This window comes from Pelophylax lessonae (genome assembly GCF_965119305.1).
Source record: "Pelophylax lessonae genome assembly, chromosome: 5".
Classification (NCBI taxonomy): Eukaryota; Metazoa; Chordata; class Amphibia; order Anura; family Ranidae; genus Pelophylax; species Pelophylax lessonae.
Window position 1 is genome coordinate 328,142,208 of NC_138772.1, and position 26,686 is coordinate 328,168,893.

At 40.1% G+C, this 26,686-nt stretch overlaps 1 protein-coding gene across 3 annotated transcripts in view; it reads left to right on the forward strand.

Annotated features, from left to right (window-relative positions):
• Positions 1–26,686, forward strand: part of DSP (desmoplakin) — an 81,348-nt gene that overhangs the window by 19,843 nt on the left and 34,819 nt on the right. For all 3 annotated transcript variants that reach the window (XM_082259203.1, XM_082259204.1, XM_082259205.1), the window contains exons 2-6: positions 11,487–11,583; positions 19,428–19,576; positions 19,846–20,017; positions 23,571–23,699; positions 25,361–25,411. In XM_082259203.1, coding sequence (XP_082115329.1) covers positions 11,487–11,583; positions 19,428–19,576; positions 19,846–20,017; positions 23,571–23,699; positions 25,361–25,411 — 598 coding nt within the window. The remainder of the gene's footprint in view (positions 1–11,486; positions 11,584–19,427; positions 19,577–19,845; positions 20,018–23,570; positions 23,700–25,360; positions 25,412–26,686) is intronic.

The following is a 26,686-nucleotide window of genomic DNA, read 5'->3' on the forward strand; positions in this document are numbered from 1 at the left end:
TTGTTGTACCTTTTTTCAAATGCTACCTATAGTCCTTCCACGGGCTTCTACTTTGGTATCTTTGGCTGATTTTCTTTTGCTAGACTTTGCCACGATATTTTAGTAAAGCGGAAGACAGAGGAAGGGAGCAGGCTTACCGTATATGGAATTTTATTATATAGCATCAGTATTGACTAAAATATTCGACTGGTTCCATGACGGGCGAGCAAAACCATGGGGTAGCTATTGAACAACAAATAACATCTGTCCCCCTGACCTCTCCCCTCTGGATCATGTTTAAATCTCGCCGATCTAGACAAACACTTTCTCCTTTGACCCAACATCTATTAAAAGTTTGGGACTGGACTGTTCGAAAGTGGGGTGTTTCCTCATTACCAGGCCCACTTACCCCGATTATGGGCAATCCAGAATTCTTTTGCCGGGTCTGTTGTCGGATAGGTTCCTACGATTGACACACTTTTGGCTCCTTCCCCTATTAAACAAGCCCTTGCGCCTAAAGGACTTCAAGCGTTCAATTAAATAATGACTACAGAGTGCAATTATCCGGGTTGTTGGTTTCATTACTTTCCGCTCCAGCACTTTTACATACATCAATCTAAAACGGGCTCGCTTCATAGAGACCCTAAGTTTGTTTGAGTCTCTCTGTAGTGGGCATACAGTATGCTCTCGCACTAGCTCTATGATATGGCATACTTCTATCCCATGCATTTCCTTTCTGCCCATATTATATCAGAAACTGTGAGAGAGAACATGATCACTACAGAAGAATGGAAGAAATCTTTCTTTCTGACTTTTAAATCTAGTTTTCCAACTTGTATACAAGAGAAGAAGAACTATAAAAAATTTTTTTTTTATTTTAAATATTTTTAGATTTTCCTTCGATATATATATATATATATATATATATATATATATATATATATATATATATATATATATATATATATATATATATATATATATATATATATATATATATATATATATATATATATATATATATATATAATGTATGTATGTTATAATGTGTTTTTTTTATTAATTTTTATTAATAGTGTTTATTGAAGTTTTAAGGCACATTAATAAACATACATGCAGTCTTGTATAACAACAGAAATGAAATGCAGAAACATCAACTGCTGGGAAATCTTCTTTTTTTTCAATTTTGTAAAGAATAAAAATTGGGGGGGGGGGGGGTTATAACCTCAGTCAGTGTGGTGTGTGTTTGTTTTTTTTTTTTTTTTTTTTACATCTGCCTTGTGTATCCAATAGGAGATTTCACTTCCTGTCCCATGGCTAAACAGGGAGTGAAAAGAAATTCCCCCCCCCCCTCCCAAAAGTGAGGGAATCCAGGGGTGCCACCACCAGAACTAGTGTCCCCATTGGAAGATATTTCCTATTACCATTTATAGCGATGAGACTCTAAATCAGTGGTTCTTAACCTTGTTGGAGGTACTGAACCCCACCAGTTTCATATGCGCATTCACCGAACCCTTCTTAATTGGGAAAATTAAAATATGATTTTTTTCAAATTCAAAACATAGGTATATATTTGGGTATATATTTATACATAGGTGCACAAAATGAACAAAACCGTTAAAGAACAAAACCATGATTAAAACATGATTTTCATACAAAAACAAAAACATAATGAATATTTACTGCAAATCAGTGTGACTGGGGAGGGTGGGAGGGCATACCATTGGGGTGTCAGGAGGGCACACACTGGGGTGGGGTTGGGAGGGCATATAATGGGGTGTCAGGAGGGTACACACTGGGGTGGGGCTGGGAGGGCATACCATGGGGTGTCAGGAGGGCACACACTGGGGTGGGGTTGGGAGGGCATACCATGGGATGTCAGGGGGGCACACACTTGGGGGGGGGGGGTTGGGAGGGCATACCATTGGGTGTCAGGAGGGCACACACTGGGGGGGTTGGGAGGACATGCCATGGGGTGTCAGGAGGGGTGTGTCTTGACCTCCGCCGAACCCGCAAGACTGACTCACCGAACCCCTGGGGTTCGATCGAACCCAGGTTAAGAACCACTGCTCTAAATAGTTAATAATTATGTAGAAGGGGGTGGGATTAAAAAAGTGTATTTCTTCTTCCCACTCCTCTTCGGAAATGTAAACAATTTTTTATAGGTTTTTTTGTTTTTTTGTTTTTTTGTTTTAAGATTGTCTACTACTGAATGATTACTTTGTTTGTTTCGCTTTTATCTCTCTTTTTTTTTTTTTTTTTTAATTTTTAAATTACTACCGTAAAATTTCTGTTCTGATGTCAACCTAAAATTTGGGATTTTCTTTTACCTTTACAAAGAGGGAAAATCTCCCTAACAAGCACAGACCGAAATAAAAAGTGACAGATGATCTAATCCCTCTACACTCTATCCAGAGGTAAAAAAAAAGTTTTGCCTGTACTTAGACTTTTTAATACAGAGTGCACTCATGACACTGGTTTGGCAGGGCATTCTGTTCTCCAGCATGCACAGCAGCAGCTTCTCCCTTTGTGGATGTATCTAATTGAAATGACTTACAGAGATGTACATAACAGGAAGGGAGGCAGGATTTCATTTAGTTGTGTGTTTGTACTTTGAACTTCATCTGTTTTCTTGTCGGCTGGCAGATCATTTTCTCTGAAGTTCAGGAGTTTTCTTTTGCATTTCTATGTCATATTAAGAGACATTGCCCTCCTCCCTGTGAGAGAAAAATTGCATCATTCTTGCTAGGTGTGTCCTAAAGCATTTATAACATGGGAAACAAAGCTGTAAATACTAGCTATAGATCAGCCATGAGTCTCAAGCACTATACAGTGATTGTCACAATTCTTAGTTTTAGTAATGCCACCAATGCTGTACGTTTTATCAGTGATGTATTTTCTTTTAATGAAAGTTAAAGTGGCATTCCAGACATGACTAACCATGCATGGAAGGCACATATGAGGGCTGTTTTACCTGCCTTAAGAATTTTATTTCTGTCTATCCAGTTCTGAGAATCATACAGCTATGCCACACAGCCCAGCCCTGTCTGGTACAGCAGGAGACTTGATTTTTTATTCTGCAGTACTACTACTACTACTTTTCAGGTTTTCCCCCTTGCTCAGCCGATGACCACACAATAAAAGGAGAAGCAGCGAACTGATCTCACTTTTCTTCCACTCTGAACTCCCCCCCCCCCCCCCACCAGCCTGTCCCCTCTTAGCATATGAGAACTGCAGCATAACTGATAAGCTCACTTGCTGCTTCTCCCTCCTCCAGTCTAAGCACTGTTGTATAGGGGATTCCAAGAGTCTCGTACAAAGGCAGATTAAGTGGCTTACACTACTTGCATCTTAAGAAATACATTTTACCAATACAATTAAGGAATATCAAGATTTAATTTGTGAATGTGTGGCATCTGTCTGTAGTTCTGCTTTGGAAAATTGGATAGAGAGAGGAAATTACAGCAAATATCAGGAAATTTCTTCTGTAAGGACAGTCACAAATAACAAAAGTTCTAACATTTTCCTACTATTGCCTAACCCCAGATCTAGATGCATATCAACTCTCCTGGTGTCTGGCTCTTGGGGCGGTGTAATCTTGGCATAGGGGATACCAGTAGAGGAGATGGCTATGCACAGCTTCATTGCTAGTGCAGCCCCAGATTAGGAAATCATTCTAATGGGCCCCTAGTTCCTCTAGCCTGTAGGGTAGACTTGTGCTTGGGCAGATGTTGGTGCCAAGTTTTACAGTTCCTGCCCCACTTTATCTTAGCGCACCCATTTTCCTGCCTTGGTAGCCACCACATTGGACACACATCTCCTGGCCATAGGGCCACTCACCGCATCCCTGTCCAGAAGCCTTAATGTTCAGAATAAAGGAATGTCCACGCACAAATGCATTTTCAGCACTTTACTGCAACTTCACATCTTCATGGAACTTCCTGTGACTGTTCACATTTGACATGATGTCAGAATCTTTGGCTCGGATCATCACGTGTAAGGTTGAACATTCTAAAGCCGTCATTTCAGTGCAGCGCACAAGTACACATCTTAGTTAAGCCAACTTCCCTTTTCTGCCTTGGGAGCACCATAGTAGCGGGACCACCTCCCGGTGTGTACTAAGTTTACAGTCTTCATCTTCCATCACAAAGTCACAGGACCCACAGCTGAGGGTCTGGAGGGGAGCAAGGTGCCTCCATTAGTATACCCATCTCTTCTCAGTGTTCCTTCTATAGCCTTGCCCAGCCAGGTATGCTCCCAGATGACCATCCCATTTCCAGGCTTCCACCACTACTCACATATGAGAACTGTGTTCCAGCCCCTATGGCCTTGAACACCCCTTTTACAGGACCTGCAGAAGGAGGTCAGGGAGACAGGACGACTTCTTCATCTATTCCTCCCATGATCTGTACCACCTTAGGACAGCGCCTGCCTCCCAGTTCCCAGAACTTGCCAGAGGAAGGTGGGACGTGTCTGTCCACTGTCCATCTTTATCCCTCTTGCTGGTGCTTGCCTCTGGCAAGTACTGGGAGCTAGAGACAGGCACTGCAAACCAGCTACACCCTTGCTGACCTCACATTTAGTGTTACAGTGTAGGGCGATAAGACAAGACACTACATTACTTTGTAGCATCAGGAACTCTATAATATAGAAAAAAAAAATCTTTCTCTATGGAACATGGTGATGTACTTTGTCAACCTCTGCCTTCTGACTAGACAGTGAAAGAGCATCACAGAGTGAGTCCCTTTCCTTTCTCACTCTGTTCTCTCCTGCTTTCAGCATGTTTCTTGTCTGAACATTTGCATACAGGACACCTGATTGGCTCCCGGCCCTGCACCTCCCTCTTCCAGACTAAAGCCCTGTACACACTGGCCAAATCTTGGGACACAACAGTCGGTTAAAAAAAAAAAGGCAAACTTTCGGCCCGTGTAAATGTTGGACGTGCATGTTGGAAAACCAGCATCCGACCAACTCCCGATCAGCGCTCTCAGCCAATGGCAGAGAGAGCTTATCGGTGTGTTCTGTCAGAACACAACAGCTCAGTGGGGGATATCGCTGAACTAACCTCGCATGGTTAGTACAGCGGCTGCGACCAGAGCTGACAGTCTTTTTTTCGGGAAACCCATGGTCTTGCGTGAAAAAAAAAAACAATAGTCTGTACCCGGCTTAAGTGCTGTTGAGAACACCCAAGTATAATTCAGGTACTTGCGCTGCTACTATTAAAAAAAATTATTTTTATCATGTGCTAATAAATATGGAGCAGCGCGTTTTTTGTCTTTATATTTGGCTGGACATCAGATATAAATTAAAACAGCGGTATGAGGGAATTCAAGCTGAGATGTTTGTATTCCTTATTATACTGAAACCTGCTGTGCACAGTTTTGATATAAGCCAAGTCTTGAAAATAGTAGGTTTCCATGAATTTGTTGTACAGACAAGAAGTGCTTGGCACATAGACCTGGGTAAGCAGCACACTTCACAGTTGAAATTCTCAGCACAGCTGCCGACCTTTTTAGATCTATTCTCCATAGACACACCTTTAATATATTCTATAGCAAAAATGGAGTACGGCATATAAAATGTATATGACTTTTTTATATTTTTTTTTGTTAAGGAGGGAGCCAGGCTATAATTGGCTTTCTAATGACTAGTTTTTACAATATTCACTCACGCAAGTATTTTTATGTGATTTTATATTCTTGATAATAAGTGGTTATGCATCCCTGTAATTGCAGAACTAGACGCAAATCAATATGGACATTTTTTTATTTTAAAGCTCAGTGTATGCAACTACAAAATGACTATATGGATTTCAAGGCTTTGTCTAGCAGGGGAGATTATTCTAAACAAATGCTATGTGCCAGTACGGCAAGGAATGGAAGAGACTCGTACAAAGGCAGATTAAGTGGCTTACACTACTACTACTACTTGCATTTTAAGAAATACATTTTAAAAATACAATTAAGAAATATGAAGATGCTTTAATTTGTGACTGTGTGGCATCTGTCTATAGTTCTGCTTTAGAAATTAGATGGAGTGAGGAAATTACAGCAAATATCAGGAGATTTCTTTTGTAAGGGCACAAATCACAAAGAACACAAATACAGCAAGCAATAGATGCAACATAGTAAACCTATGGGTGACAAAGCAAGAGAGAAGGTGCTTCTAAGTGCAGTAATAAAAGGTTTTAATTTCCAAATAAGGTTAAAAACACTTACAAGAGGTATGCCGTGTACAGGCTCATAATAATAAAATATGGCGACCAGCGGGGGTGTCTCCTGAAGGATGTGACCACTACAGGTGGTAACCCAGCCGGCCAGTGGTGGGGAGCTGTGTAGGACACAATCCAGGAAGTGCAGCTGCACTGTCGGGACCAGTGTGGAACGCAGATACCCCACCAAAGTGATGTCAAAAGGGGGCGGTGCCGCGTTTCGGAGCATGCATGTTCGCTCCTTCTTCATGACCATTTGTCCCCCCCCAAGAAGGTCATTTTGTTACCCAGAGCTTCCTTTTATTCTCTTTAGCCTATGGGTGAAGTCCTTGCCCAGACCTGCAAAGAAAAAGTACATTGATTTTTATTTTTTTTGTAAAGGTGATCCTTAAAATGCTGTGTTAAGGTAGCCTATGCATTTGAATGCATCATAGTAAACAAAAATGCACCTATACGTTTTTTACCCATGATGTATCTCAGTGCTGGTGTCCAGAATGCATGGCACACACCAATGCATGAAAAGGCATTAAAGCAACACAGTGGTACAAAGGGGTCCTAAAAGTAGTATAAGTATCTGAATATGTCTTGATATAACATTTTTGTAATTCTTTGAACAGCAGAGAAGTAGAGTAAGAGAGAAAAGGGCATTACTCAGAGACAGTCAGGTCTCTGATGCTTTGCATATTGCTGGCAGTTCTGCTTATTTCCTGAGCATGCTTACAGAAGTGAACAGCAGGGATGACCTCATCACTGAGCTGCTGTGTTGTCCAGTCTTAGGTTGGAATGGGTAGGTGACAGTTCACTAGTACAGCGTTGGTGCCTTGTAGGGGTGACTAGACTAGTTGTTTTATATATGCACATATATTTAACTGTGCAGTAATAAAAATTTAACTGTGTGATTAGCCATTTACTTGAAGTTCATTTTAAAGGTGCTGTGAATTTAATCTGTTAAAATGTTTTCCCTTGATTTTTTTTTCCTCCCTTTTCTAATAAATCTATCCTCTTTAAAATTTATAATGCATGGAAATCCCTAAATGTCAGCAGTTACTGGGTCCCTGGGAACAGGCATGTGTCTAAACTCTAACCCATGTCTGCCTGCTTTATGTTTTGAGTTGCAGCTACATGATGTGGCCTTTGCATTATGGAGTAGGTGTATGTACCAAACTAGCCATTGTGGGGTCGATTTACTAAAGGCCAATAGGTTGTTTACTTTGCAAGGGAAGTTGCACTTTGGAAGAGAATTCCCCCCAGAGCTTAGCGAATGTGGGAAAAAGGGCACTTAATAACATGACCGTTAACAAAAAAAAAAAAAAAGGCAAGCTCTGGGGAACCTTGCCTTGCAAAGTGAACAGTCTATTTGGCTTTATTAAATGAACCCAAGTGTGTGTGTATGGGACATGATGCATTTTTAATTTATGATCCATTGTCAAACTGAAAATCATAACCCAGCCTTTCTCAACATTTTCAACACAGAGGAACCTTTGAAATAAATTTCTGGTCTCGAGGAACCCCATGCTTAAAATTAAAAGTCTACAACTCATGACACATTAGTGTGACAGTCAGTGGGAAGAATGCTCCTTACTCTTGTCATCATTGGGAAGAATTACCCCCTTTACAGATTGCTTAAAGGAACAATGGTGTAATTGAGAACTTATCTGAGAGGCAGAAATTGCCCTTTTCTCAAGGAACCTCTAGCAACCTCAGGAGGAACCCTTGAGTTTCACAAAATCCTGGCATAACCTATGGCTTTCAAAATTCTATCTAAGCAACCGAGATTCAATTGATGTGGTGACCATGCAGCGAGCATGTGCTCAGCAGCAACGAACATATTCTGCAAATGAACACTAATCTATACTCTGGTTTCTTGACATACCATATTTAAGGTTACCTAGTTTGAGGTTATTGGATAGGTTTATATTATAAAAACATGACCTAAAAAAAAAATCTGAATTTTTAAGGTTTTTCCTGGTGGTTGTTGGACTTGCCTGAATACTGATCCTTTGGCACCTTTTGGAGTGTGGATGTGGTGGGGGAGCATGGATGGGTGAATATAGTTAAGTGGGTGGGGTGGCCTATTCACTGTCACTTTGCCTTGACGTTCAAGTACCTCTAGTATTTCTATAATATACTCCTCCTTGGTTTCAGCTACAGGCATAGTTATGGTATAGGTAGGTAGATGGACACACTAGCAGGTGCCGATGTCTTTGTGATCTATTTACAAAACATACCTACCTAATGACCAATAATAAAGACCAATAATAAGAAAGAGGAGTGTGTAGAAAAATCCTGCATAAAAGTGGAGCATTGAAATTGGGTAGCTGAACAAATTCTCCTATTGTGATTTTAGCAAAACCTAAGTCAGGAGTTTTCCTTTTTTTGCCAATTTATGCTCAGATTTGTTCTTCAAATCCTTCATTCGTTTCAGCACTAGTTACTTAAATATGGGTGTAATTAAAGCAGACTTTGCTGAATATTCTAAAGCTCTTCTAAGCGGCACATCTTTTAAATGAGTCAGCATAATAAATCAGCCTTTTGTTGCTTGCAAGTTGAGACATTGTTCAAATGAAACTATGCCCACCCACTGCAAACCAGCAAAGGCTTGTTTTGGCAAATGTGTAAGGCCTCTATGTAAGGTGTTTAACGTCGATGACAAAGTGGAAACCTGCATAATGTTCGTGTTATTGTGTGACATCATCCAAACGCAAATGGTGCAGCAAGCTCTTCTGTATTATAATTTTTTAATTTTGTGTCTGTTATATTTTTTTAATTAGTATATCGTAAATAACTTAAGTTTTCACGTTTAGAAATTTTGAAAGCATTTTACCAAATTCTTTTTGTAAAACTCACTTAAGAAAGTTGAAGCCAAAAAATATATACTTTTTTTTTATCACTGTATCAAAGCATAAAATAAAGCAACTGGAGATATATTTTGTAACACTCCAGCTTAAAAAATGCCTTTCACAGGCGTTTGACGTGTTTTTTTTTTTCTTCTTTCTTCTGCCCCAAGGCTGCATTCACGTATTTGCGTAGCAAGAACTTTTTTTTTTTTTTTGCAATTTTTTCTCGTGTTTCTGTTTGAATGGGCTGTCCTACGTCCTCCAGGATCTTTTTATGCATGGCGCTTTTTTTTAGTGCGGCAAAACAAGCCTTTTTTAACTGTACTTGGGGTGCCATTACCAATTAGCAGTGAATTTCCGAATCGCAGGCAAAAACCTGCATTTTCTGTGTACTTTGTCAAATGTTCCAGAAACACCACATTTGAATGGAGCCTAAACATCCCCCATGCCTGCCTATGTGCCCATGTACACAAAGGCATTTACAGGTGTTTAAAAATACTGTATCACTTATGCATTCAGAGAGGAGTGTTTTGGCAGAGAAAAATGTACATGTTTATGCAGGCTTGTGTGTTGATGCGTTCAAATGGCCAGAATAATTTAATATTCTAGCCAATGGAATGCATTAACATCCGCTTGTAAAAAATGTGTCTTACATTTGTTTGTGGTTTATTTTTTTTATTTTACAGATGCTGTTGTAGTTATTTACAAAGTTAGTCTTCAGCATGTACTCTAATGGCGCTTTTCCACTGCATGGAACCGTACCGGTTCGGCACGCTTTTGTGCTTTTCCACTGCTGGTACCGCATGGTATAGGGTCGGAACGGTTCGGTACGGTACGGTATAGGTTTGCTTTTCCACTGCATGGAACCGAACGGTACGGTACGGCTCTGAAAAAACAGTACCTACTCGATTGTGGTTCCAACAGGTACCAAACTGGTACCATATCCCACGATCTTTTGCATGCAGTCACTACTAGCCACTGATTGGTCAGAGAATCCCACCCACCCCGTTGTTATCCCACCCACTTAACTTTAGTACTACTTTAATGGAAAAGCAAACCTATACCGTACCGAACCGTTCCGACACTATACCATGCGGTACCAGCAGTGGTAAAGCAAACCGGGCCGAGTAGAGCCGAGCCAGTACGAGCCGGTACTTGCAGTGGAAAAGTGCCATTATATATGTACTAATGATGCAGAGTCATTTTAACACCAACATTTTTTCGCTGTATAGCCAGTATAAAGGACATTACAAATAGGGTAGTTTTGATAAGTTGGTCACTTAGAAAGGTAAATAACTCCTAGGAGGTTATGTTGGAAAACCCTTTCTGGCTCTTATCCTCCTTATTATGTAAATGTGGGCAGGGGTGGTTTGGTTAAATTTATTGCAATTCACACTTTCTCTTAAGACAAACTAGCTGACTGGCTAGCAAGCTAAATAACTAGCTTGTAACTAACTTTTAAAGGTGCAAATTCTGGGGCTGGCCTCTATTTTTGCAAATTACTTGTAAGTCATAGACCTGGAAATCCTTTTTAGATGGCTTTGTTTACTTATGTCTAGTAGCAGAGCTGTTTAGCTTTCTAAAATATGTAACCTACAATTTTTTTTTTTGTTCCTGCTGATAGACTGACTGCTAATTTGCAAATTTAAATTGACTGAACTGGTCAACAAGAAAGACTTTGTTGCGTATGCCCATCATCAAAAGCTACCATTGTTGACTTGGTTGGGAATAGGTAAATTACCTGTGTTTGACTTCAATACTTTGAATACACATGAAGCAAACATGCAGAAAGTAAAAGTCACAATTCCTTAACTCTGTGTTTGTTCTAGGGTTATGGCTATCAAGACCAGTTTTCTTTTTGCTTAGGTGGAGCTAATGGGAAACCAGTTCAGGCTGCGAATGTTGCAAGCAGTACCTAAAACCTAACTAATCTCTTCTTGTCCTCACAGAAAGCAAGGGGGAGTCTTCCTAATATCGATGTATGTGGATAGCAATAAAACAACTTAGTGTCACTGCCTCCTGATGGCCCACCTCCCTGCATGGTATACTGACTTGTCACTTGTTGCCTTCCTGCTTTGTCACTATAATGCATCTGAGATTCTGGGTATGGAGACGGAGAGCTTTCAGCCTATTCTTTATGACTGTGCTCGAACCCATGCAGCCTTTTTCCAGGCACAAACACGGTCATGTGGGTGATGAGCACAGTGAAATCCTATAGTAACCAAAACTGGACCTTACTCAAGTAAGGCTCCTGCGGTGTAGAGGTGGCAAGATTTGTGAATACAGCTTGCTGGGGGAGTAAGCTATCAGGAGGCACTGTCCATCTGCCCTTATTGAGCAGGCAACAAAAGGTCTTTAAAATCATTTGCTTAGTATATGTGGTATATTTAATATAGTTTTTGGTATTTTATTTCCAATCATCTTGTGCTAATTGTCTTTTTTATTTTTTCTCTTAACAGACAAAGTGGTACTATGTCCCGACGGCCCAATACTGTTCAGGATATGCTGCAGAACATATCCAGCAGCTTAGCAAAGGCAGAGATAATTATGCAGCAAGTAAGTAATCTGATTTAAAAATACGTTTTTTGTTTTGTTATACCATTTATTACTGCCAGTATGCCAGTAACTTCAAATACTGATGTGCTAGTGTGGTCTGTAGAATGCTGGTGCTTGATTACCGTAATTATTTTGAAAGCCCATGAATAGTTTTCTTTCCATATTTTTTTTTATGTGAATTATGTTAGAGTAAAAAAAAATGTTTTTGAAAATATTTTTTTTAATGCAGTCAGGTACATTGGAATTATTGCATAATATGTACCCTTTTGCAACCAATAGGTCCTAATAATTCAGGTGAATGAGACCTCACCAATTCTCCTAAAGCTGGCTATACATTTTTCATTCGAACATTCATAGAAACATCAGCTGTCCTGTTCTTCTTGTTATCTTTGAGTCAACTAATTTCATTTGAAAGCCCTTCGACTTCTGATTTGACCCCCTTAAAGCATTCGAAAATCAAAGGAACTTTCTGAAAACAAAGACTTTCAAACAAAATTCTACTGGTGTATGACCCTTTTTAAGAGGAGCTCTCTACATCTTCAGTTTACAGGATCAGTTATTAAATGCAGATATGCTGGGTTGATGAAATATAGATTTGTAGAATTAAGATTTTATACAAATAACAAAAACAGGGATAAACAAATATCAGTTTAACTAAAACAATAAAGCACAAATTCATTAAAATAATGATCATTTCTTACTATTAATATCCCCTTAGATGCAAGAATTTAGCAGAAATCAACGGGTAATTCCATATCTTTACATGTTTTGATTTGAAGAAAATTTGCTAATCTTTATCTGCAGATTGGAAACCAACTGACACAGTACATAGAGAATAAATCTGTAGTAAAGGTTAAAAGCAGCATGTTGTCATTGCCGCAGAGGCTTCCATCTTCACCTTGTCTACCGGGCTGCGGCCGCTTGAATAGCTGAGCCGCGATGTCTCTCCCGCTCATGGGCGCGGGAGTCATGGCCATGGCATAGAGCTCTGAAGGAATAGCACAGGTATGCCATTCCTTCATAGCGCATGCGTTGGTTGCTGTTGCTTGCTAGAATAACTTCTAAGTGGTTCATTTAACCTACAGGTAAGCTTTATTATATTACCTGTAGGTAAAAATAAAAATACAGAGTTTTCTACTACTTTATTGTCAGGGGGCAGTGGGCCGCATTGCCTGCGGTTCCGGGCCGCATTGCCTGCGGTTCCGGGCCGCAGGTTGGACATGCCTGCCTTAGAACAAAGTCATCCAGCGGTGCGCTGTCACTGCTGACAGGGTTTCCTCCTTACCCCAGTCTTCCTTTCAGTTTGACGTCACTCCCGCGCATGTCCTCAGCTACAGCACGGTATGCCGGATCTTCAGAGTGCATGTGCCGTTGAAGTTACCGGCTGCATCCAGTGTGAATATTTATTAAACAGTGCATGTTTGGGAGATAATCACTGTATCTACAGGTAGGCCTTAATATAGGCTTACCTGCAGGTACAAGATACAAAAAAGTTTAATACTGCTGTAATAAAAATATAAATATATACATTTTTTTTTCTTTTTGCTTCTATATCTCATTAGGAAGATTTCCCTTCATTTTCTGTCCTGTAGATCCAACAGGAAGTGAGAGGATATTTTTCCAATGTTAGAGAAAACTTTCTAGTTGTCACAAGAACAAGAAGACTTCCCTTCTTTTCCTGTTTTGGTAGCAATGCAAAATTTTGGATTTACCATCGCTTTCATTCTAGCAACATTGGTGATCAGGATCATTAGAGCGAATATTCATAATGACAATCGACCACAATAAAAACCTGATGGTGGTTCTAAGTTTCCTTTTCAGTGCTCTTAGAAAATGAAGGATAATGTAACTATGGAAACATGAATATTGTGAGTGAAATTTAGCATGCTCCTGTGATAGTTTGGAAGATCAGCCTTTGATAACATTGTGTACATGAGACTTTTAGTATAGTACAGTGGCATTTATAAATCCACATGCTTCGTGCAACAAAAATGGCCACTGGTTGCTTGTAGTATGACTGTTTGTGCTCCTACTGCCTTATAATCAAATTACATCAAGAGTTTTATAACTGACCGTAGCGGTTTGAAATCTCTTTTCTAGTGTAATTTCCCCATGCTGGCTGCACATCACAGATGGAGTGCAACACTTTTCACAAAATTTGATTTAACAATATCCAATTAACTGTAATCTACCGTATTTATTCGAGTATAACGCGCAAAATTTTCTACCAAAAAAAGAAATCAAAGTTTAGGTGCGCGTTATAAACGAGGGGTGGGGTGGCAGTGGCGGCCGGTCCATTGAGGGCGAAGGCGAATTGTGAGTCCGCACTGTGCCTTTTCCGGGCTGCAGCCGCTCACTGTACGCAAGAGCGAAGAAAAAAAAAACGTCCCCTCGTCGCGTACAGTGGGCGGCCCGAACTGGGGGTGAGAATTCTTATTATCCGCTGTATGGTCGCCGCTTCATTTCCTCGCCTCGCCCACACGTTGCGGTAAGCATTGCTTTTGTACAATTCAGTGTTTTGCGTAATAAATATTGTTACCGGTAATTTTATTTCGGTATTGTGTTTATACCAGTTTACGTTGTCAATAAATTATTTTTATCATGGCCGCACGTGTTCAACAACGTTTTTTTGTCAATTACAATGCTTGGTGTGAAACAAAATTTTATACCGATTTTTTAATCGAAAATTAGGGGTGCGTGTTATACACGTGTGCGCGTTATACTCAAATAAATACGGGTATATTCATCCAGAACTTTTTCCAAAATAAAAAACGAAGAAGACAAATTAAATAGAAGCGCTTTTAAATAGTGTTGTGAATTACATTTCCTATATTTCAACTGCAAATGATTTGAGGGCTGTAGAGTGTATCGCCTATGTGTCACATTCCTCTTACTCCCTTGGATTTTAAGATACAATTCTTTCCAAGTCTAAAGCTGATTTGCAGAATTTCACAAGAAAAGGGCCAGGTGAAAGAGAAATGTTGTCATTGTTAGTAATTTAGGAGTGCATGAATACATTTAAGTGCACTGCGCTAGTTAAAATAAAAAGAGAATTTAAAGTGTGGGTATCTAAATAAACAAACCAAACAGTCCTGGCATTGGTCCTATGGACAACCTCCTGTAGGATAGTGGGAGTCCGTAGTCCCAACAGTTTAATAATAAAAATAGAATGTTACACGTAATGCTGCCAAATCCCTGACACAGGATGATGTGTATAATGTAGAAAGGCTGGAAGAAGGGATGGTGCACAGCCGTGTAGTATAGAACTGTTCCTCTTGGATAAACCAACTGATGGACATTGATGACAGGAATGACAAAAAAGTTTATTGGTAACAATTATTGATAAAACCACCAACCAGTCCTGGGGTCTTCGGCATCGCATAAGGCATTGTGGGGGTCCCACTCAGTATGGTCAAAAGAGCAATATTCCAGATTCAAAGGAAGGAAGAGGAAGGGGATCCGGAGGATCTCGGGGACGGATGGGTGAAACCGCACGGCGCATGTTTCGGCCGTAACACAAGCAAGGTGCCGGACCTCTCGTCACTTCCGGGAACCTCCTACTGCACAGGGTCACAGGAAGTGGCAGCCGAGACAAAGATGGAGAGCGGACCAGCGTGGAACTCAAGCTTCAGGTTGCTGTGCCTACATGTTTCGCGTGCATGCGCTTTGTCAAGTCCAGGACTCTAGATAAATTGATTGCCTAAATAAATATATAAATATCAATAATCAGTAAAGTTCTCAAGCGTGCTTCACAGTCCCATTTTTCTTGCATAAGTTCCTATGCACAAAAATGCTGCTAATAGTAAACCGTTCCCACTGTTTTGTGTCACAAAAAAACAGAAGGCAAAAAAAAAAGCATAGGAGATTATAATAGATATATTTATATCAACTGTGATGTACGCTTATGCACTTTAGGCTTCATTCACACCTGAGCGTATCAATTTACTGGCGTTTTCTTTTATGCTTTTTTTTTTGCAGCTTTTTACAAGTATGTCTAAAATGTTTTAGAAGTGTATTACAAGCATTTTACAGCTTCAGCCTTTTTGCTTACCCAATCGAAAGCTCTAGGGGGAGGAGAGGGAGAAGAAATTAGCTATTTGAGCGTTTTACAAGCGTTTTTCTGCTCAAGTCAGGTGTTTCTATAGGGCCAAAAAGACTATGGGACCAAAAATGCTTGTAATCTGCCAAAAAGAAGCCTATGTACTTTTTTTGAGCTTCAGGCGACCGACCACCCTTATGTGAACACGGGCCATTTTAATAAATGGGCGTTTATGTAGCTTCAGAGCTGAGCGTTTTACAAGCTTCTGTGTCTTATGTATTTTTTTTCTGCATTATTTATAATGTAATTTAGACAATCTATCTAGAATGTTGCACTTTATTAATTACTCACATTGGATGTTTATTTGGATACCCACTTGTAACTTTTATTATTAGTTAAGTTAGAGCTCTGCACTTCTGTTTATTCAGCCATATTGGATATACTAGGTCAGTGATGGCGAACCTTGGCACCCCAGATGTTTTGAAACTACATTTCCCATGATGCTCAACTACACTGCAGAGTGCATTAGCTTAATGGGAAATGTAGTTCCAAAGCATCTGGGGTGCCAAGGTTCGCCATCACTGTACTAGGTGTACAATTAAGTGCAGCAGCTGGGTAGTTATAGGTTTTGGGGGAAGTTTGGATGAGTGCAGGTGTCTTATTGTATATTAATTTAGAGCGCATGTCAAGGCAAAATAAAAAAGTATGTAGTACATATCTGAAATACATGTGCATTTTCCCATGTTGTATACCTCTAATGACCCTACAAGTACAGAAAAATACCTGGTAATCTGCCAGATATGCACTCCACTATTAAACTTTTCTGAGGACTAAGTGTTATCATGCCTGCCCATTGTCAACCTACTCAACCACTCCCACACTCTCTCCGATCTCTACAATATAAAGTTTGACCATTCTGTAGTTCAAGATAAGAACTAGGAGGGCTCTTTGAAATAACAAAGAATAGCGCTGAATTTCTGACAACATCTACAGGTTTTTTGTACTTATCAAGAAAATCAAACCGAATGCTTCCAATGGTAATTAAACGTGCCAAAAGAAAGAAAATAATAGAAGTTAATTTTTATGGTTTGCATACACTTAAAACATAGCTCCCAGCTGTTTCTGATTTGGAGGGACTGTCCTTGATTTGGAAAAAAGTCCCTCTGTCCCTCATTCCTCTCATTTTTCCCTCATTTTGGTCTGATGTATAGAGTTGTAAATAAAATGCACCTTATATCTTTCATAAGGGTTTCCCAGTTCTAAACCTTTTCATCCAATTTCTAAGCTGCATTTGTATCCTCCTTCTTTTTTTTGTATAATTCTCATTTTAAGAGGGAGTGGCAGGGGATGAGTCCTATGCCTCCACACCTTTGCTAATAGGTGTTCTTAGTTCCCATTTCCAAAAGTTGGGAGGTATGTTAAAAGTAGAATTTCTGCCTAACACTATTTTTTTTTAAATGTTCTCTCCCACCTACCACTAACTATGTTGTCTAACCTGTGTAAAAAGATGTGTATATTTAACCATTTTCAGCCCAGTTTGGTCACATGATTTAGCCGCTCCAGCTTCGCTGTCAGGCAGGGGTGGCTGCAGGGGAGAGGAGGGAGTGCCAACAATGGCTGAGACAAGGGAGCTTATTAGCCATGTTGCGGCTCCTGGAAGTCCCAGCCATTGTCGAGAGCTCCCCCCTCTCCCCTGCAGCTGCTACTCATTGATATAGAGGATCACGTGCCTGTACCAGAGCAGGCTAAAAGTTGATATACACTTTATTATTTGTTTTATTTTTTTGAACACCAGTTAGGTTGCAGGAGGGGGGGAGAGGGGACATTTTTAAACACAGTTGGCGTTAGGCAGAAATTCCACTTTCAGTTTCTAATTCTACTTGAATGTTTAAAAATGACAGCCGCAATCTAACTAGATGCTACTGGAACTACCTCTCCTTCCTTTTGTTTTTTAAATCAGCCTGAATAATTTATGTACTGTTTTTACTGTTTAAGAAGTATAGTGAAATGTAACCTTTGGTGCATGCTTTTTAAAGAGGAAGTAAACAGTAAAAAAAAAAAAAAAAAAAACCTGTAAAGGCAAAGGCATAATGAGCTAGTATACATTGCATACTAGTTCATTATGAAATACTTACCTTAAAACGAAGCCCTCGCAATGCCGCCCGTTCAGCTACAGGGCAGCTGACATGTCCGGCTGCCCTGCTTCCTTGTTCGCATCCTCCGGCCATCTGATTGCCCGGAGGCGCGATTACATCACTCTCGCACATGCGTGCGGGAGCCTCCGTTCTCGGCACTGGGCTCTGAAGGAAAGGCACAGGTGGCCGTTCCTTCAGAGCGCATGCGCCGATGACATCATCGGCTGCATGCACTGTAAATATCTCCTAAACGGTGCATATTTATAGCACCTATAGGTAAGCCTTAATATAGGCTTTCCTATAGGTAAATGTCAACACAGTGGGTTTACAACCGCTTTAATATACAGGGGCTATTTCCTCACTAAAGTGAAAAATTCATGAAGTTTGAATGAGAGCATTTTTTTTACTCAATCCTCATGCCTTGCTTACTTACAGTTTCCACATAAAGGTAGAAATTCTCTGAATACCACTCAACAGTTAAAAGGGAGGTCCAGCTTTGGAATATACTACATGTGGTCCTCAGAGCAGGTCTTCCATTGAGTTCTGAGCCTTTGCAGCCTTTAACCAACATATATGCATGTCTTTCTGATCCCCGCAGGGTCAAGCTGAATAGAACAAATTAAATTCTCCATCTCAGAAATCTGAATATTCAGTCATCAGTGCATTCCAGAAAAAAAAAAAATATAAAATATAAATGCAACCCATACATAGGTATTGTTTTACCTGCCAGTGAATATACATTTCTTTCCATTCAGTCCTGGGATTTACACAGCACTGCCACACAGCACAGCCAGGTGGATGACATGACTTTCTCTGTTTCATTTAAAGTGGTTGTTAAGCCACTATGTGATCTTTACGTCATCCCCTCTGTTAGATTACAAACTGTATCCTAGTGCCTGTGCTTTAATAAAAAAAGCCAATTTCTACCTGTTTTCACAGCTCCTATCAGCAATCACGTGACTCCCGGCTCTCTTCTCTCCCTGTGTGACATCCCCAGGGGGCAGGGTCAAGAACTTCCTCCGATGTTAGCCGGGGAGGCGGGAAAGAAAAGAGGAGAGAGCTGAGAATCACGTGATGGCCGAGCGGCGCTGTGAAAACTGGTAGAAATAGTCTTCTTTTTTTTTTAATAAAGCACAGGCACTAGGTTTGTAAATTTGTAAACTACAGTTTGTAATTTTACAGAGGGGATGACGTAAAGATTACATTGTTTTATAGCAGCTGGAAGGGGAGCAGAGAAGCGCTAGTGAGCTGACAGGCAGGGAGTGGAGGGGGGAGGCGGGCTGCGGATGATGGAGGCACGTACACTGACCACGGTGTCAGGACTCAGCAGCCATGATGCACCATGGTCAGTGTACAGGGAGGAGGGTAGAAATTGGCAGGATCAGCCAGGTTTTTTAGGTGATAGAAGGGGCCAAATTACACAGCACAAGTACTGTGCTGTATATCATGCTTTAAGGGAACAGGATCGTTTGTTACCCTAAAAAAAAAACGCTTTAAGGATCACAGTGGTCTCACAGCCTGGTAATTGAACAATAAAGGAACACCAGCAGACTGTTCTTTTAACATGTAATAGTTAATAAATAAATACAGAGCTGGATTTATGGATCTGCCTAAAGTTCAGCCCTAATCTTTGCTTAGGTGTGATTTTCTTTTTTTTCCTTGTTTTTCAGGAACTGCAGTATGGAGATGGAGGATCCTTGATTCGGAATAGGGAACTGGAAGAGTGTCTTGGGGGTGCTCATGAGCAAATGGAGATAGTGGAGGGATTGATCAAGGAAATGCGTGTGATGGGACAGCCAAGCGATGCATATCATAGAAGGTATCTTGAAAGTACAAGTTTTTGCACCACAATTAGAGTGACAAGAACATTTTATGAAACTAATTCTGGGTGGACCCTCTGCACACTGCTACACCATTTCCAGCAAACTATGCAATGAAAAAACAGGGATTTTTAGTTCACACATATTGCAAAACATGCTTAAGCTGGTGTGTCAAAGTAATCCCTCTTATGGCCAGTCCTACACTGCTTTGCCACTGCAAATGCTGAACATTTTATGGACACACAGTAATTTCTTGCTTTTTTTCTAGATTACTTCAGTATTACGATCAGATGCGTGCCATTGATAAAGCCATCCAGGCTCCACGCATGCGCAAGGGATCGAAGGGAGGTGGTGGATATTCCTCTCAGAGTGGCTCAGGATGGGATGATTACACCAAACGTACAACTACAGAAACCTTGAACCAAATCCGACAGCAAAGGGTAGGTACAAAAATGATCACAAAGCAGAAATCTCATTTATGCTGATTGTAAATGAGTGCTTATCTTTGCTTTTGCATGGTGCATTCATTATATAGAACATGTATAGCATACCATCACGTTCCCGTAGTAAATTGCTCTCAAAATCTTGTAGTAAATTTGTTTCAAAATCTGTCTCAATGCTCTTTTTTAGCGTTGCCTTGCTGCGTGACAGAACAGATAATGCCCTCCCTGTGCCTTGCGGTGTGGTGGTAAAATAATGCACCTGTGCCATTTTTTTCTATGTCTTGTGAGACATTGAAAGGCCATTCAAAAAAATTGGGCTGCCTTAGAAATATGCATATTAAGGATGGAAACAACATATGTAAATGCATTGCAACAATGTAAATAGGACTTCAGACACCCCTACAACAGTCCAAACCTAATAATGTATTCCATTATCTTGCTGTTTTTCACAAATCCAGTACATGGAACAGGTGCCCTTTAAGATCATACAGGAGCCGTAAACTGCGTTAAGGAAGTTTTATTTTTTTTATACAGGCCATCAGTTTTTATTTTCACTGTCACGGTTCAAGTTCTCACTCAGGTTGTAGAAATGCTTTGTGGTGGCAGCTTCCAGAGCTGTAGTCCTACAACAATGACCAGTAGTTTTATGTGTAAATCGTGAGCAATCTCGCCAATGAGCCAGAACATATGACTCCAGTCTAGTCTGTCCTATGTGTCTCTGTATGTGCGGAATGGCTTCCCTTGTTGGAAAGGTGCCAAAACTCCTGCAGGTATGGGTGTGCCTGTGTACAGCATGTTGCTTCAATGCAGCAATTACTGCTTTAAATTATACATTGATCACATCCCCACCCATCCTTTTAATTTCAGTGCTACTAGAAATATATATATTTTTTTTGCTACAATCTGTACAAAACTCCCAGATTTTAAGAATGTACCAAATGCTATGCTGGTTAAAAAAAAAAAAAAAAATCTAGTCCCACATAATAACTCTGTTACTTAAATGTTTTGCAGTACTGATTTGCGCCTAAGCCCTCGTTCACATTGGAGCAAATTGTCATGCCATTTGACAGGTCAAATCGCATGACAAGTCGCAGCCTGCAATGGCAACGTTCCAATCAGTGCGACGCTGACTTTGCAGGGCTGCACCGATTCCCAAATTAGTTCCTGCAATAATTTTGGCAATTTCAGGGGCGACTTCAATACACATCAATGCATGAAGCTGCACAGATGTCTTTTAAGTTGCACCTGAAGTTTCACTGTAATGAGGCTTTGAAATTGTGCTATTTCAAAGCAGCGTTCAATGTGAACGAGGGCTTAGGCCCATTTCACGCACTTGTACCGATCATATCCGCCTGTTAGTTTTTCAGGCAGACCTGATTGGAAGGTCCATTTATCCCTATGGACAGGTGGGTGTAAACTAACTTGTCTATTTACACCCGCATACCTCCAGATCCATTTTTTTTTTTTTTTTTTTTTTTTTTTAGCAAATAAGAAGTGAAAGGGATTCGTTCTCTTCCATTTAGGCGGATCAGAGAGTAGTTGGGTGTAAACACAGTGGAGTCTGTTTACTACTGGCGACATGTAGAGCAGAGCAAGCAGAGTCTGTCCGTGTCTGCCCTGCAGAAATTAAGGGGAGACAGATGCGTAATCCTCCCACTCTGCTCCAATCAGCAGGGGGATCTGTAAGCTGATCCCCTGCTAATCTTCACAGAATCCACCCCGTATGAAAGGGGCCTAAAGTCCCATACACACAGGCCAAATGTCAGGAGACATCGGCCAGTTAAAAAAAAACCGCCGATATTCGGCCTGTGTTTATGGCACCCTGTATAGTACACAAACAGCCGGCTTCTGTCAGACGAGCTTGCTGGGAAACCAGCAGCCGACTGGCTCCCGATCAGTGATGTCTGCCAATAGTGGAGATCGCTAATCGGAGTGTTCTGGCTGGGCATCTCAACAGCTCAGCAGGGGAGATCACTGTACTAACTTTGGATAGTTAGTACAGCGGGTCCAACTGGAGCTGTCCGTTTTTTTTTTTCATTCAACCCGAAATGTTGTAGCAATTTATTAACTTTAAGCCTCAGTTCACACTGGACCGCATGTGAATCGCTTAGGAAGTGCACTAAATTCCTCTGCAATTCACATACAATTCAGGGCAGTGCGATTCAAAATGAATGGGCTCAAATTTCACCGCATCGCACCAAAGATGTGCATGCATCTTTTTTTAGAGCTGCAAAAACTCCAGATCGCATGAGTAGTTTGTACCATGCGATCTGGTACAGGCAAGCGAGTTTAGGATGTCGTTAACTTTGTATTGACATTCACAGCGGAAAGGCAGTGCAATTGGAATGTGGTGTGGGAAATGTGCATGGATCTCTGCGTTTCCGACACCGTATTGGTGTGAACCAGGGATAAAACATGAAAAGCACAACTCTAGATGGCTTTATTTTTTTTCTTTTATTATGGTTTTTGTTTTCTATTTTTTTTTTTTTTAAAGATACAATGTATGGCATATTTCTATATAACAGACAGAGTGTATTTTGTACCAATAAAATTGGCAAATGGCCATTTATTATATGTTTACAGTTGTGTGTATTTTACCCGTGAACATCCTTAAGTCAAGCACAGATTTTGTCAGGAGGAATCACTCAATCAAAGATTTGCCTTGCATCTTGAAAAATTACTAAAGTCTTAAAGTATGCATTCATATCTTAGTCCATCCGTGTTTTCATAGAAAAAGGAATTATCAGTGCTATATAATGTGGGTGGACATATTGGCCTTCTATTAGAGAAGCTAAGAATATGAGTTTGTTAGTATTCTTGGTGACCCACACTGCATTATTTTAATGAATTGTGGGTTGAGAGGAGACTTCTGAAGTGTGGCCTATGTTGGCAAGTAAATCGCTGAGTACACTTGTATCTAAAATCTATTCTTCATCTTGCATGTCCATTATATAAGGATCATATTGCCATTACCTAAAACGTCTAGAAAAGACCTGGGGAATAAATTTAGCAATTCTTGCACGTGCAAGAATTTCCCCATGACTAAGCTCCAGGGGGTTGAGCAAAACACGTTGGATCATGGCCTGCCCAGAGTCCAGGCTGAGGTTGGCACTCCACTTACCTTCTTAGAATTCCTCAGATGTGCAGCACTAGGGGACACCCCTTCTCCTTTTGAACCACTACTGGGGCCAGTATGGGCTCCATCCCCTGCCAGCACTCCTAGCAGCAGTTGTGGAGGCACCTGTTTGTATATCCCCTGTGTATCGAGCCTGAGCGATGCACATCCAGAGCTAACCGGTCAACATGGTATTGTAATTGGCCTCTACTAAAAGTATTTTTAGATTTTTTTTTTAATGATTAGCAGCCATCCTATGCCACGCTTGTAGCACAAGGTCTGCGTTAAGATTGGATTCCCATTGGTTCATATAGGACAAATTTTGGGAGGAAAGCTATAGCTAAAAGGCCATGATATGTGATGCTTTGTATTCGCAATACAGCATTGGTAAACACTGTGATTAAAATTCATTTGATCTCTCGTTTGTATTTGTAGCGTCAGATGGAGAGTGTTGATTGGGGGTTTGACGCCTCGTCTGTGGAACAGCAAATTGGTAACCACAGAAAGTTTCACAATGCAATCGCTGACTATCGCTGGGAACTGGACAAAATTAAAGCAGATCTGGTAAACATTCATTCTTCTCCTATACTTAAGCAGCTACCAAAGTGTTTTTTTTTTTTTTTATGATCATAAAGGCTGAATTTTTTATGTGGGTTAGCTAAAAGTGTCTAGGGCTGCAATAAAATGTTTAAGTGTGGTTTACAATTGTAATGATGTATATCCTTTACTTGTAAAACTCTATTCATGTGTTTAACTGTCAATTTCATACCTCAGTATCCCCCCAAAATAAATGGCCATTGTGACCCTTACCTTCATCACCATTGAACAAATCCATGGTCCCTCATTCCTCCACTCTTGCTGTCCTTCTTTCTGGTTGCAGGAAAACCAGCACCCTTCAACCTTTTCCCCTTGGCCCTGACTAATATATATATATATATATATATATATATATATATATATATATATATATATATATATATAATATGCCTCCTATAGTCATAAGAACTAAAGCGTGCATCCCTGTGCTTTCCTTTCATCAATGGCCACTTATGTCTCTCCTGCAGCCCCCTGCAGTGATGCCAGTGCGTCAAGCAATGTTCAAGACGCATTTTTCAGAAACAATAAGCAGGAAAATGTGCAAGAATGGTAGTGGAAGGAGGCAGTGTTGGGGGTAACTAGTTACAAAGTAACTGATTATAGTAACTACATTACTTTTTTTGGTAACTAAGTAAAGTAACTAGTTACAATACTAATATTGGTAACTACACTACTTTACTAGGCTATAGGAAGTAACTACACTACTTTACTAGACTATAGGAACGCGCTTTCCTGCGTTACCCAAGCCGTGCGATACAATCGTTATTAAGAAGAATAGAGAGGGATGAAGTTTATGACTTTTTGTTGCACTTTGTTTTATTCTGTTTTTTTCAGGTTTTGTTCTCATGTTTCCCAAAGCCTGTGTTTATACAATAAACTCTATGCAGAAAGAGTGTCATGTATCTTCTTCTACACGGTCAATTAAGAAAGAGTAAAGTAAAGTAATAAGTAGTGAAGTTACTTTTCAAATGCAGTAACTAGTAAAGTAATCTCATTACAATTTACAGAAGTAACTAGTAACTAGTTACATTTTTTGAGTAACTACCCCAACACTGGAAGGAGGCTATGGTATATTATAAGAATCATGGAGCAGGGCTTTATTGTACCACCTTTACCATAATGGTGATAGACAAGGTGTTGGCCCCATTTTAAGCCATTAGCCTGTGAGAAACTTGATACATACTTCCCTGGCATATTTGTCAAAAGTACCCATGGCAGCATTGACTAAGGATACAGTACTACTTTGCCCTTGTTTTTAGGGAGCCTACAGTGGCCTCATCAGTGTAATGGATTATCATCAATAGTCCAACGAACAGGCAGGATGATACAGTTGTAAAGCTGCAATAGGAAAGAGTACATCCACATCGAAAGCAAGGGTGTGTGAATCTCGAGTGGCAATACAGAGTTAGGAATATATTAAAACCTGTATAAGTTTACTTCTATGCATTTTAACGCTGTGTGTACTGTTTTTTATATAGCTGTTTTACAAAAAGTTTTTTATTTAAGTCTTCTTTTTTTTTTTTTTTTTTTTAAGGATACTTGCAGTCTATTTAACATGCATTTCTTGATATTACAATATATTTAACATTGCTAACAAACTCATTTTTATTTTGTCTTTCTCACAACAGAGAGAAAAAGGAGCAATTTACCAGCTAGAGGAAGAGTATGATGGATTGCTGGTAAGACTTTTAATAGCACCACCGTGATCCTGTTCTTATGGATTATAAAATTTAGATATAACAAAAATGATAAAACTGATTCAAATTGCATCTATATTGCTTACGGATCTCTTATGGCTCACTTTCTTTATATACACTAGAAAGTAGTACAGTTTTATATATACTACTGTGCAGTTTTCAGGCAGGTGTTAAATATTTTAGATTATTTTTTAATAATAAAAAAAATGGAAAGTAAATGAACAGAATAGAAATCCAAATCAAATCAATATTTGGCTTAAAAATGCCATCAATGCTAGGCAAGGTACACTTGCAAACAGTTTTTGAAGGAACTCGGCAGGTAGGTTGTTCCAAACATCTTGGAGACCTAACCACAGATCTTCTGTGGTTGTAGGCTGCCTCAAATCCTTCTGTCTCTTAATCCCAGACAGACTTGATGTTAAGATTTGGACTCTGTGGGGGCCAAACCATCACTTCTAGGATTTCTTGTTCTTCTTTATGCTAAAGATAGTTCTTAATGACATTGGCTGTATGTTTGGGGTCATTGTCCTGCTGCAGAATACTTTTGGGGCAAATTACACATCTCCCATGATGGAAAAGTATCCGCCTGTATTTCTGATCCTGAGCAAATCTCCGACTCTGGTTGCGGAAATGCAGCCCCAAACTTGCAGGGAACTTTCACTGTAGCTTGCAGACACTCATTATTGTACTGCTGTCTAGCCCTTCGGCAAACACACTGCCTCCTGCTACAGCCAAATATTTCAAATTTTGACTCCTCAGTCCAGAGCACCTGCTGCCATTTTTCTGCACCCCAGTTCCGATGTTTTTGCGCATTGTTGAGTTGCTTAAGCTGGATACACACTATCCAACTTTTGTGGTTAGATTTCCTTCAGATTTACCTTTTTCTATGTAGTGCAAGGGCCTGCCAGATTGCATACAAATTGAAAGTGTTTAGGTTTGACCTCATATTATATGGTTTTGGTAAGTCTAAAGGAAAAAGTCTTCAGAAAATCTTATAGTGTGTATGGCCCATAAGGCTTGTTTCTACATCTGATGTATGGCTTTTTCGCTGCAATTCTTCCATAAAGACTACTACTGGACAGATGTCTCTGACCATTAGATGGTCGTACCTGGGTCCCACTAATTTCCATTAGTTCTGTGATGATGGCACTGCTGAACATATTCCAAAGTTGAAAGAAAGTAAGCATAATGTGTCATCCCCTGTTGCATTTCCAAGTTTCCTTGGCCGACCACTGAGTCCTTAACATTGCCGTTTCT